Below are 14,056 nucleotides of genomic sequence, written 5' to 3' on the forward strand. Positions count from 1 at the left end.
TTTTTTTGCTGGGGGAGGCAAAATGAAGGAGCAGCATGCAGAACATGTTGGGAAATGGCCAGCAGCCATCATTTTATTTGCCCAGAATCCATCTGGGAATAGCACTACAAGACGATGTCTTCCTTATGTAACCTGCTCTGCAAGGCCATTCTTATAGCTCATCTTGGTGACCCTCACTATGCCCTCTCCTGCCCCCAGCCTTCTTTTATGCCTCCTTTGACCCTGTACCCAGCCCCGTACCCAGACTGGTTATGATCTAATACTGAAGCTGAAGAACAGATTCTATCTGTGTCCTCTCTAGCCTTCATTTTGTGCCGAGACTGCCCTAATTCTGATGGCTTCCTACCTACTGTATATTATTATTATTTTATTAAATTTGTTAGTTGTTTCATCTTGCTCAAGGCAACCCATAGCAACTTACAACCAAGCAACGTACTTTTTGGACTGGATACTTGTGTATCAGTACAGTAACTTCAGAATAAACTCCATCAGAGTAACAGAATAATTAGTCCCCTACTTAACCACAACCAACCAATCTCCAATAACCGCCTGGGACATGCATTTCATTTATTACAATCCCTCCTTCTCTCCATAGAGTCCTGTGCTTTATCAGGTGGAGTTATGCCTGAGTCCTGCATGTTTGTGTTATGTGGGAGTTGAGTTGGGTCCTCACTTGTCCTCAGCAGATTACCATTGGTGTTGGGAAAGATGGTGACAATTTTTGCTGATTCTTCCTTGCCCCTTTGCTTGCTGAAAAGATGGTTGGGGGACCCCCTAGAAGAGCAAGAGAGGTTGTACTGGGGACTGCAGAGAGAAGGCAGTATTGGCAATAATTGCCACCCCACCTTCTTCCAGCATAGATCCTCTGCTGAATCCCCAATTCCATGTGAAAATAGAAATTATTCCAGTTGTGCAGGAATAAGCCTGGATCCCACTAACTGAGGATTGGGGTTTTTTGTGGGGAGGGTATCTTTTTCTCTGTTTTCTTTGATGACTGCTGCTCTGTGACATTTGTTGGGTACAATAATACATGCACTTTAGCACCTGTCTTGTTAACTTTTTTTTTTTTTAAGTCCTCTTCTGCTCTTGTATCATGATAGCTTATTTAACCCTGTGAACATTGCTGCATATCGCTTGAACGGAAATTCACTATTTAGAGGAATAATATTGGCAGCTCTTAGTACTTATCTTCAATGGAGCTTTTTCTCCATTTCCAGTTCATGATTTCTAAGTGCAGACTGAAGTATTACTAATGTCAAAAACATGGCAATATCATAATTATATCTCATCCCGTTTCTGATACTCCGATGACCCTCAGTTATGTTCATTATGCCTCCTAATTTCACCAGCATATTCCAACTGTATATCAGATTTCCTCAACATCCGCCTACTCCCCCTACCAGCCATCTGAATGTAAATAAGTTTTCCAGAGCTGAACTTTGATGTATCCACACTCTGCAATGTGAAAAAATTGCCTTTCTGTGCAGACCTTTGAGTATTGTTTTAACCAGTTTCTTATCTATCCATCCACAGTGCTACCTTACAGTTCATGATTTCCAATTTAGGTAGAGATCTCCCATATGGCGCAATATCAGATGCTTTGCTGAAATCTAAACAGACTAAACTGACTGCATTGCCCTTGTCCAGAAAACCAATTATCTTTTCCAGATTACTTTGACATATTCTACCTTTCATGGACCCATGCTATGTTTCTTCTTGTTTGACCCCTTCTTCCTGTCTTGTATCATTCTTTCCTTCCATATTTCTTCTGGGAGTTTCAGTTACGTTGATTTAAAAAACAAAGCAAAACCTGCAGTTAACATACTGACAGCTCAATGCCAAACACATTTATTTGAAATGAAATCAAATTTCTTTGAATGCAGCTAGGCATATTTAACAGATCCGTAGGACTGAAGCTATAGTCTAGCCATCCCCAACCCTGTGCACCCCAGATGTTTTTGACAATAACTCCCATCATCTCTGGCCATTGGAAGACACCAGGTTGAGGAAGGTTGATTTAGTCCAAAGCTCTGGGTGACCTTTGAGATGACAGAACAAGGTGCTGCTAGAATGGACTGCATCAATTCAGGCTTCATGTCAGGGATTACATTTATGAGTGTTTTCTTTACATTCAAAAAAGAAATTACTTGAAAATAGAAAACTAGTGCAGAATGGAATTAGTTCAGCTGGAATTTATGACATTCCTGCTTACCTAAGTGTTTGATAGCTGAAGTCACTGTTGTTGGCAACACACACTGGTTGAGAGAATCTTTAAACTGTTTTTTCTTTAAAAGTTTTTAAGAATTGTTTTTATTATTGATTTGTTTGTCACACTGGGCTCTTTGGGGATGAAAGGTGGAATAAAAATAAAATAAATATATAAATAAATTCATCCATCCATAGCAGGGCATTCAGAACCAATATCCTCCACCCGTAGTCTGAAGCGGTACAATCCATTCTACTACCTTAGGTTGGAGGAACCTGTTTTTCTGTACTGGGGTATGTGGCACGTATGAACAAAATTCACTGAGAAAGGTGACACATTATTGGGCCAGTGGACACATTGAGATTTTTGAGAGAGCGTCATGGGTGCTTCTCTTCCATCTCCCTACATGCACATGCACACACTGGATCTAACATATCTGAGTGTGCATAGCATTGCCTTCTCCATTCCTCTGACAGTTCATTCTCTTCTCCTGTGACACCCCACTTTGTTCTCCCTGCCTCCCCCAGTTGCTCTGTTTTACTCCCCTGAAGTCTTCCATATTGCTCCACTTTCCTTCTTAGCTTCTCAGTTGCTCAGTCTACTTTCTGTTTGGCTGCTCAGATTGCAGCCTGAGCCTTGAAAATCACATAGATTTCAGAGAGGAAGTTGGGGAGACCATTGCCCTCCTAGCTTCCTCCTTCAGTTCTATAACAGTCCTCACCACCTCATGATGAAAAGGGCCGTGAGGGGAGTTCAGAGGCTTCCCAGGCACCAAGAGAAGACCTCAAAGGTCCCTTTGTACCCACAGGCACCACATTAGGGACCCTAGAGTTAAAAGGTTGCAGCAACGGCATTAGAAGCCTTCCCTGGTTTCTAGGAATGTGAATCATCGTTGGAGGGTCTAGGAATGACTAATACCATAGGAACTAATAGATAGTCCGTAAAAACTTTGAAAGAAGTTTTAACAATTTATTCTACATTCTTATATGACTTACAGGAATCTTAATAAACAGATAATCAAAAGGGGGTGAGCGGGTTAAATAAAATGCTCAGGGTAGTATGAACCCCAAATAGCACACAAACTGCCTCATGGGTCAAATGTTGGCTGCCCTGAACCTAGTTCAGCTGTGCATGGACTGAAGAGTTTGTTTGATTTGAGTCTGGCCTCTGCTTATTAAAGTGACAATTACATGATGTAGGCATAACTTCATAATCTAATTTGCTGTAGTACATAGTTATCTTAAAGGCTTAAGGGGAGGGGAAGTTGATTTACTGTTGTCATGAAGCAGCTGTGTATATTTAGCATGGTTTCTAGTTAGTCACACTAAAGTCTTTTTTTGTAATAAAAAAGAATAGCAGACATAGAACTGCATGAATTCAGAGTATGCAGTGTGTAAAAATACATTTCAAGAGACAACGAAATGGTTAGGAGCTCTCTTAAAATAGCTGGAAGCAGCACAGGAAGCAAAATATGATGTAATGCTCATTCCGTGGGCAGTCACAGAAACTGACATGATTAATTTCTGCTCGCCCTCTCTTCTTCCTTTCCTAAGTGCTGGTGGCAGTTGCTAATAAACATAGTCAGGATTTCATCCTGCTGCTGGTGACTGAACCAACTTAGTATGTCTGCATTCAAAACCGTTTCAATGAGAAACACTAAACATCATTACTTCAATTCACTGGGTGTGAATTTCTGGAATGAGTGCAAGCATGTGCAGCTCATTTTGCTTGATTTGCTCACCCCACCCCCTCCCCATCCCCTGCTCACATGCCAATAAATAAGTGGTGCCAGCTGGTTTTTACAGGTGCAGCCCTTTGAGTTTCTGCAGATGAATGCTGTGATTTCAGGAAGACAGGTATAAAAGCTGCAGGATGTAGCTCATGGAGGCAATTTAGTGTATATAAAGGAGTAGTGACTTGCAAAAATGCCTTATTTTTAGAAAAATATTAACTCGATTGCTTGCCTAATTGCTTTCCATCATTTATATGCAACTACTGCTGTTCAGACTAGCAAAGAATAAAACCATACCCTAGCCTTATGGGCAGTTGCTTATCCCAAGAGGTATTCTAACAGACTCAGCTTTCCTTTCACAAACATCTATTTATCTCATCTCACCTGTTTTACTTAACTTTATGAGCATCAGTAGAATCTTAATAGAGTCTGGCATACTGATATGAATCCGGACTGTCCCTGAAGGGCTCATTCCATTTACAGAAGGGACTGAAACACCCAGCGGCAGGAGGGCAGATGATTTTTACTTATTTACACTTCCCAGTGCAACTTTTCAAACCATCTCCTACATTGTTCTGAAAGGTCTCCTAACCTTCCAGAGCAGCTTGTTAAGGAAAGGAGGAATTGGCAGTCAACCCTTCCCCGTAGCAGGACCATCCGTGTGCAGAGTTCCACACAAATACTCTACATCCAACCCAATGTGTCTTAATATTTCAAAACTTTTTTTCTGTACTGGGGTGTGTTGCATGTATAAACAATATTCACTGAGAAAGGTCAGCTAAATTATGTCCCAATGATTCATGTGATTTTAGGGTTGGACTCAACCTAAAGGTAATTACGATTCAAAAGGAGGAGACATTTCAGAAACATAAGCCATTTATACCTCAGAGACCTGCTTCTAATGAAATATCTGACTCATTGTGTTGGTGAGGTAACCCTCAAGCACATCAAATCCACAGTGGTTGTTCCATCTACGATATAATGGCAGAAGCCAGGAATCAAATCTACATGTAGCTTAGATTTGAAATTCCTTTTTCTTTTGAACACTCACATTTAATTCAGCCTCCTGAAATACCACTTTAACCAAACAGTCTGAACATATTAGCCCATATATTAGAATAATGCAATATATGACATTCTCAAGCAATGTAAAGCAATAGGGCAGAGGGGTATAAACATTTATCATGCAAGAAGTGCCTTCAGAATCAGATTAGTTTCATAATACTAGCAAAACCTTTTTCATTTATTTATGCATTAGAAGGCAAACATATGTGGCTTGTCATTATTATTATTATTGTGTACTAGAATACTGCTTTCTTGTTTTTCTTTAATTCCAGATCAACTGAAACATATACTATTATTAGCACACTAGTGGACAGTTCCCCAGGCTATATAATTCCTGAAGTCTGAAACATGCAGAAGGGAATCTCTTCCTTAGACAATTGTTTCTAAAGACTGTTGTGAGGTGGCCTTTAAAATATTTATTTTACAATATTGTGATCAGAAGGCTTTCTTACTGAAGAAAGTATTATATAATACACGGGGTTTATCTCCAGTTTCAAAAGTAGTGTATGGCAGGCTCATACAGTTTACAATTATCATTATACTTGTACAAATGGACAGTGGGTTTTACATATTATTTCAATAGTTTTGTGAAAGCACTAAATTCTTAAAATTGGAACAAGTATGGCCTTTTGTATTCAGCACTGAGTTGTTCTCTGCAGCAAACTGAAAGTTATCACTGGGATTTTGTAATCTACAATGTACAAGTGGATCCCCCTCCTGTGTGACCTAATCAAATGCACTTCATACAGATATTTGTGTGTATCAAATGCCAAGAGACCATGAATTCATATACTAACTGAGAAAGTGAACTTGTGGTTTTGAAAAAAGTCAATTTAGTTTTTCAACATTAACCCCTACTTTTTTCTTTATAGTTTGAAGAACTGCATTTCCAATTTACGTTGTGCTTGTCTCTGTCCTTCTAACTGCAGGAGTTATGTTTCTAGATTTTATATGCTGAAAGTGACAGTAGACCAAGAATTTACTAGGTTTCCCCCCTTTATTCCAGTAACTTTGCTTCTGATAGGTTGATGACTCAGGGGTCAGCAAACTTTTTCAGCAGGGGGGCTGGTCCACTGTCCCTCAGACCTTGTGGGGGTGCCAGACTATATTTTGAAGAAGAAAAATGAACGAATTCATATGCCCCACAAATAACCCAGAGATGCATTTTAAATAAAATGACACATTCTACTCATGTAAAAACACGCTGATTCCTGGGCCATCCGCAGGCCGGATTTAGAAGGCGATTGGGCCGGATCTGGCCCCTGGGCCTTAGTTTGTCTACCCATGGTTAATGTAAATTCTGTTGTTGCTGCTATATAGGTGTTTTTTTTTGGGGGGGTGGGCTTATATTTTGCAGAGGACAGGACTGGGATGAGCTTTATGTAGCATTAAAGAGTTATTTTCCCATTTTTCCCTAGCAGCATCCATTATCCTGGCCTTGGAAGAGATTGAACCTTGATTAATTTGAAAAAAGAAAGTCAATCAGTTCTGTGTGCATTTGTGTATTGAAGCCCTGATCATTCAAATGTGATGAATTGAGCTGCCTCTTTGACATGGAAGGAACAGACACGCCCAGTTGTATTTTTGGGGGGGGAAACTGCTGTGTTGTCTGAATTGGCTATTTTGTCAATTTTGCAAGCAACCTTCATACAGATCAAAGTCTTGGATATCTGAAAATACTGTAATCTGGCCTAAAACAATTTTAGTTACAGTAGAGAGAAATGTATAGTCTGACTCACTAGAGTACAGTGGTACCTCGGGTTACATACGCTTCAGGTTACATATGCGAGGTACCACTGTATTTAATATCTATGACTTGTACTTTTGTAATATTAGCAAACTAGTCTGTGATGTTGCATGCAGAAGAAAGGTATTACAGTCCAAAACATTTAGGATAAAATAAAAATCTCCCGTTACGATTAAATGGTCATAGGACAGCACCTGTAGATGTTGAAAATAGTCGTGAAATTGTGATCGGAAGTCTACATTGGGGTCATAAATATTTATGATTGCTAATTTTTACCCAGCAGTGTAATATAAAATGACCTTCTGGGTCCATGATTTCCTTCTCTAGTTGCAAAGTTTAAGATTTGCAAAGCAGGATAACTACCCCTTTGGCTTTTTTTGAGAGAGATGACAGTCATAAGCCTCACTTACTTTCCACTCGCATAATGTATGCCTGCCTGTTTTAGGATTGTGGCTGTCTTCACTGAGGACAATTTCTGCTCTCAATTTTTTAAACCTGTGGTTAACACTAGTTTGTATTTAACGAGGTGCTCCAGGAAATTCATGGAAATTGGAGAGGTAGGCATAGCAGTATTCTCTGAAAATTAGTGTACTGGGGGAGTGCAACAGAGAGATGAGCCCCATCAATTTCAGGATTCACTATTCGTTTTTAGGCCCGAGAAGGCTAATTCTTATGTAAAAATCTGCAGAGGTAGAGGCAATGGGAATAGAAAACTAGGTAATATTCTTCACATATCAGAAGAAACAAAAATGTTAAGACATTAGCAGCACTATCTGTAACATGTTATCCCGGTCAGATCTAAAAAAAAAATATTGGGAAGGAGAACAGTTGATAAATTATCTTTAAAAAGGGAGGGAGTAATAATAATAATAAAGAAAGATTAAACTATTCAGATTATAGGAGTGGGACTTGCTTCTTGCCTTGAAACACAAATTTCCTAATGTTCTTCCAGGGAAGGAGCACCAATCCATCCAATATTACAATGGGAAAGGTTGTTCCAGCCTGCCAGCAAACTTGGCCCCAAACTTGGCCATGCCAAGCTATCAAAAGTGAGAGGCTATGGGGAACCAAAGCTGAAATGTTCCTATTCAACATCATTACAGCAGGAAGGGAGCATAGCTGTTAACTTTTCCCTGTTCTTGCAAGGAATCCTATTCGGAATAAGGGACAGCTATGGAAGGGAGGGAGGAAAAGGGAACCATCCTGGGGCCTTTACATTATATTACATTATATTAGTTTAACATTGCACACGCCTACAAAGACCAACTCTGAAATAATCACAGTCCTATTCCAGTTAATATCCATTTCACATATAACAACTAGGACAAAAGTGAGTTGGGGTTGGTACAGTGTGTGTGTGTGTGGTGAAAGGGAGAGATGAGTTTTATAAAATGATATTTCTCATGGGCCATACCTAGTAAACTCTAAGCCTGTTGTGCAGATCAAGCAAGCACTGGTGGTATGATGAAAGTGAAAAGGGGTATTATGACCAGCAGCCACCGCCACCCAACAAATTCTTATGTTAGAAGTGAATCGAAGGAACTGAAAAAGGAATGAAGATATTGTGCGAGGTGTGGAGGGGGCAGGATGAAGAAAGCGTAAAGGGAATTCCAACAAAAGAGAGATAAAATGTTATGGCAGGAGAGGCTGTCTGTTCAGCCTTTGTCCCAAGAGATAACATCAAGCCATATGTTTGAAGGAAATTAGCATGGTGTATTTCACATCACTCTTCAGCTGGGTGTTGCGTAAGGAAGTCCTCGACTGATGCCTCATTGCGGAAGGTCCTTATGTGGCCTGCATGTCAAAGACAAAAGATTTCTGGATGTCAAATGTAAAAGCTTGTGTTTCTGTCTCTTGCCATCTGGCATACCTCTGAAAACAACTCTCAACCACCTTTTTTGGGTGGTTGGGGAATATCATAATGCACACATTATTACAGTCAACCCAATGAAACATTCCCTTCTCTCTTGCATATTTGAGAATATCTTCCTTGGTGGGGAATTGGAGGAATTTTACAGCAAAGGCTATAGGAGTGGCCTCCTTCCTGTGTGGTGAGATAAAAAGATCTTGGAGCTCGATATCTTATTGAAGGGATAAATCCAAAACAGCATGCAATGGAGAGCCAATGAAATTTGTGGGGTTCCCAATAATTCCCAAATTGTTCTGGTGAGAGTTTGAAGTTTTTCACAAGCAGCCTTGATATCAGCCTATAGGGCCTCGTATATTAATGATCTCTCTCCCCTAGTCCTTTGTGCCAGCCTTGTTTCACCTATTCCCAAATGGTTGTTTAGTGTATCCACTGAGATCTGTAGAACATCCACTGATTTTTTAATATTGTTTTTAAATCTGCTGCCATGTGTGTGTTTTTTAAGTACAGAAGAAAACCCTCCTTTGCTTCTTCTGAAGCAGAGTTGGGGGAATTGTGCTCTTAGGCCCTGGTGGGGAGGCAGCCTTAGGCCCTTGGGGAACTGCAGAATTATGGCCCATTAGCACAGTTAATGAAGGAGATTAAGGTGTGAATGCCACCCATCTGCCTTCAGTGAGGTTCACAAGGATTCAAAAGAGGTACATTTGCTTTTAGGCACCGAGAAACACAGCTTGAAAAGGCAGCTCATCTAGGCGTGTCTGATCCCATCTCCATCTTAGCAGGAAGTCTCTTGGCTGTCTGTGTCTCAGCTTGTGGTACTCTTTTGCTGTTCTTGTTCAGTAGAAATAATGGAATAAAAAATAAAGCAGAATCAAACTTTTGAGGGGCTGAATGTTTTCTTAAAGAACAACTTGGACAAGCTGACAAATCTGTCTACAATTTACTTTACAGGGTGAAGAAGGAGCTAAAGGAGAAAATGGCACCCCTGGTTTTCCCGGTGAGAAGGTGAGTTTCCTGCCTCTGACCTCACGAGTTGCAGTGATATAATTCAATTGGTGTTATTGAACTGTAAAAAAATAAATTTAGGACGTTTGGCAAAAGAGACTTATATTGTTGACATCCTGAGGACCAAAATAGTTTAATATATGTAAACTAACGCTGGTGTTTGTTACCATTTAAAAACACAGTAGAAGCTACTTTTAAAAAACCCCGACAAATCAGATTTTCCCACCTGTCTTGGGAGGCCGGGACCTTGTCAGCTACAAAAGCTGAGGCTGCTGAATAGACTCTTTCTTGTACCCTGCCTCTTAACGCGGGGGCGGCCCAGCCCATTTCGCAACCTGAGGTGAAAAAAATCATTTACACACATAAATGATAAAACTTGTCATGGCCGACCAAAAAATGGGTCACTAGAGGGGTGAAATATGAGGTGATGAATAGTAAACCAGTTCATTGAATTCTTCAATACATCAACCTGGAAAACACAGAATAATAAGAGTGAGCTAATGTGTAGTCCCTGCTTATCTATGCCATATTGCAATATACGTTGTAGGTATTTCTCATCTGTGTGTTGTTTCATTTGTACATTTAATAAAATCATACCATAGAGTGCAAAAATTATCTTGTTCTCTCTCTCTCCCCTTGCCACCTTGAAGGTGGCAACTGCTTATTTATGGCTCAACAGATCTTCAGTATAAAAAGATCTCCCTGTCTTCCTGGAAAAAAAATTACAGGCCTTTTCTATTTCATAATAAGTGACAGACAAATTGTCATCATATTAAAACTGAAGAGAGATTATATGAAATTTGGAATTGGCACTGTTAAAGTGCAAAGCCAATTGCTGTTACGTGAAGGAGGGAAAGGAATCTGATAAAATATGCAAGACATGAATTGCTTGTATAACGGAATGTATTGAGTAGAAAGATTAGTCAAAATAAGTATTCAAAAACAAGTAGTGGAAAATTGTCTGTCTGACTCTGTATCTAGTCTGATAATGTTAGAAACTAACATTAGCAAGCACATACTCATACCCAGTCTTTAGACCTAGCTCATTCACTGTTTTCTGAAGAAAAGAAAACGGATCTGAAATTTCCCATTTTTTAAAATAAAAGTGTAGGTTTTAAGTATGTAATTATTTTAGTTTATTTGCATCACACTTTTCTAAATGCATAAAGTGGCTCTAAAAAATACCAAACCAACCACAATAATAAAAATCAAAATACTAAGATTTCTGTTTGTTCTCCCTTCTTCTCAGCACACCTTACTTCTTCTTTTTTTTCATCTTTTTTTGAGGAGCCTGACCTGGCATGTATCACTGAAACCTGGGTGGTGAACAGGGTGGAGTTGGTCTCACCCAGCTGTGCCCACCTCAGCCAGCACACTGTTATAAGAAAAATACTGCTCCCTTTCCCTTATGGGGTATCTAAAAGTCCATATAGAATCCTTAAGTAGGTTCTCTGTCAGTAGGAAAAAATAACAGAGGCCAACCAGAGAATATTGAGAAGCAAAGCAGCTAGTAAGCGTGTTCTTTATTAAACTGTTGCAACAGGTTCCCCCAATCTCCCACGCAGGGAGGGAGGAAAGGAACCCAGAACATTGGTGTGCAAGCTCTTATATAGACTTTTGAAATTGCCCAGCCTGTAGCTCAAGACCACCCCCAAAACATCATTCATACATCACAGAAAGAGGTGGTCCCCAGCAGAAATTTGAGTGTGTTGCTTCTCTGCCAGATAATGCCTTATCTGATTGCCTGGTAGCCTGGCCATTCCTTTGAGATGGTAAATACTCACTTCCTGAATCTCTTATGCATATTTCTAGTGTGGTCAGCTTAACAGATACTTGCCAGACTGTATTTACAGGGAGGTGTAAGCCCCTACAGTCCAAAGACAATTGGAAAGCTTTTCCCATTTCCTTCCTCCTCCCAGAGAAATATTTGAGGTCAATTTGGGAGAGTCAAATTGGCTTCAGGATTGTTCTCCTGTACTATTTCAGACACATGGTTTATATACTTATGTATGTGTTTGCCTTATACATTTATGAACATTTATTTTTTATATATAGGACCTTAGAATTCCTATAACAACACCTTCCTAAAACACACTTTTCCTGTCACCTCACAGTTAGCTACCCTGGCAACCTTCTAAACCCCCAGTCTCCTTTCACACCTCAGGGTGTGGGGACGGATAGTTCTATTGCATTGTCAATGGCGCTGTATTGTTTCTCAACAGACCTATCTTGGCCAGGCAGTTTTGCCTAGGCTAGCTCAGGAATTCCTCTTTAGCTTGTATTTCTCCCTTCACATCCCAAATAATCAAAGTCCTGCCATTTATTAATTTCTAGGGTTTAGGGGGGTCCCCTTTCAAACTCATAACACCATTATTGTTCCATTCACAGAACCTTAGTCTTCACTATTTCAACAGCATCTGCCCCTTGCAGAGTGTGCATTTCCACAATATTATGTATTTATTGCAGACTCTTTTAATATATTCACTCTCTGTGAGGTAGAGAAAGCAAATAATTCATCAGGATTGAAATTGAAATGAATAAAACTGACACTTGCATACGGAGGCGACTTTTACAATCTGGGTTACTTCTGGACCTGAACAGTAATGTTTCATTTTTACAAAGTTAGTGTATCAGCCTTGCAAGGGCTGTGTAATGGATTGTGAAAACTGAGCTTGTTTCATTAAAAAGCTCTGAATTGGAATGCTTGGCTGTTTTGCCCCAGCGCTACACTCTTGTTTGACTCAAGACCAGTATGGTTAGTGTTAATGCAGTACTGGTTTGCCTTTAGGCCACCATACACATTCCTTTTATAGGAATAAACAAAGGTGTCTTAAATATTATACATCTGAAATATGCACATGTCTATCATACAGGAAGTCATCAAGATCAACAACTGTGTGTGCACATTTTGAGGCAAACCTGTATTTGCTCCCATATTATGTGTGAAATGGCCATTTGTGGTCACAAGTGTTTAAAGAACATTTTTCCAGTACTGACTTGGTTGTTAACAGCCTACTAGAACATTCTCAGGACTTTTAAGCTAAGTTACATTTGCTGAGACCACCTGGTAAGCAGTGTTACGTAAATAAAAACATTTCTTTCTTGATTTTTCACACATATTTGCTTCAAGATTTAGCTGTTTTAAATGCCTTGAAGCATTCATTATAGAAACAAGCATCTGAGTAATCTTCAAAAAATAAAGACATGCAGAGAGGAAACACAAAAAAGATGTCTTGGCAAGTCTACTTGTACACTGGCTCTTCTTTTCGTTTGCAAAACCTTTTAAGAGATTAATATTCTCTTAGAATGCAAAATATTTTCTAAGAGATGCAAAATATTCTAAGTGTACTCAGTTGCATATTTCTATGCAACTTTGATAATGTCTTTATCAAAATAGATAAATGCCCGTGGGAAATTGATGGTCATCTGGACACTCTAGGGCATGTTCTAGAGTGCTAGAACCTCTGGATTTCCATTTCAGACTGCAGCTCCTCATAAATCACTCTAAAGGACTCCTTGATTTTTTGGGAGAAGATTTTCAGGGGACAGAATGCGCTCTAGCAGGAAGGAGAATAAGAAGCCTCTCAGCTTGGGTGAAAGCCTATAGATCCTTATATCATCTTGCTTAATTTATTAGCCCAGTTCACAAGCATCCCCGTAACACAATGACCCTGAATTAAATTTATGCAGAACAATAAAGGGCTTTGAATTTTTTTTTTTTTTTTACTGAAATGAAATAATGATATGCAAGAATAGTATGCAAAGATGAAGTCTCATCGAACAAGGAATATGGCCATATGTTCAAATTTAAACACTGAAAATGCCACGGGATGTAATTATCTACATCCTGAGATTTAGACATATTTTCACATTCAAGGCCAAGTAATGCGTATAGAATTGTTGATATATGACTTTCTGCTGTACAGTTTATTTTCTGTGTTTTTTTTCTTACACCTGTTTTCTGATGCCACACTCTGAAGTACTCACTACTCTCTCACCGAAGCACTTCTTTGCTAGTTGTTTATCCTGTGGGATTCAGAACTGCATGCTTAAAACCAAAGAGCAGTCTAATTCCCACCACAATAGATTGTTTCAGTAGCATCTTTAGACCCTTTTGAAAGCTGTGAGTGAAAAAGAGGAAATGGTTTACCATGGTAAAATGCATTTTCTATTGTATGGCATGAAGCAATGCAACAAGACAGGGTAGGCAAAAGAGTAGTTAACAGTATGGACCTTTGTCTTCTGTAATGGTAATGTGAACCCAGTGACCTTTTTGGTCACTGCCCAAAAAATATAATAGCAGCTGTGAGAAACTTTTATTTCAGGAATTTCTTCTGGAAGGGACAAAAATGAGACTGCAGAAATTCCCTCAAAATGTGGTCAACAGAAAGCCACATTGCCATTTGATGGTACTTTATAGGGTCACATGAGATT

The 14,056-nt window shown here is 39.4% G+C and overlaps 1 protein-coding gene across 5 annotated transcripts in view; it reads left to right on the forward strand.

Annotated features, from left to right (window-relative positions):
- COL19A1 (collagen type XIX alpha 1 chain) overlaps positions 1-14,056 on the forward strand; it is a 188,984-nt gene that overhangs the window by 64,071 nt on the left and 110,857 nt on the right. For all 5 annotated transcript variants that reach the window (XM_083497359.1, XM_083497360.1, XM_083497357.1 and 2 more), the window contains exon 10: positions 9,569-9,622. In XM_083497359.1, coding sequence (XP_083353485.1) covers positions 9,569-9,622 — 54 coding nt within the window. The remainder of the gene's footprint in view (positions 1-9,568; positions 9,623-14,056) is intronic.

Source organism: Podarcis liolepis (genome assembly GCF_965112155.1).
Source record: "Podarcis liolepis genome assembly, chromosome: 3".
NCBI lineage: Eukaryota > Metazoa > Chordata > Lepidosauria > Squamata > Lacertidae > Podarcis > Podarcis liolepis.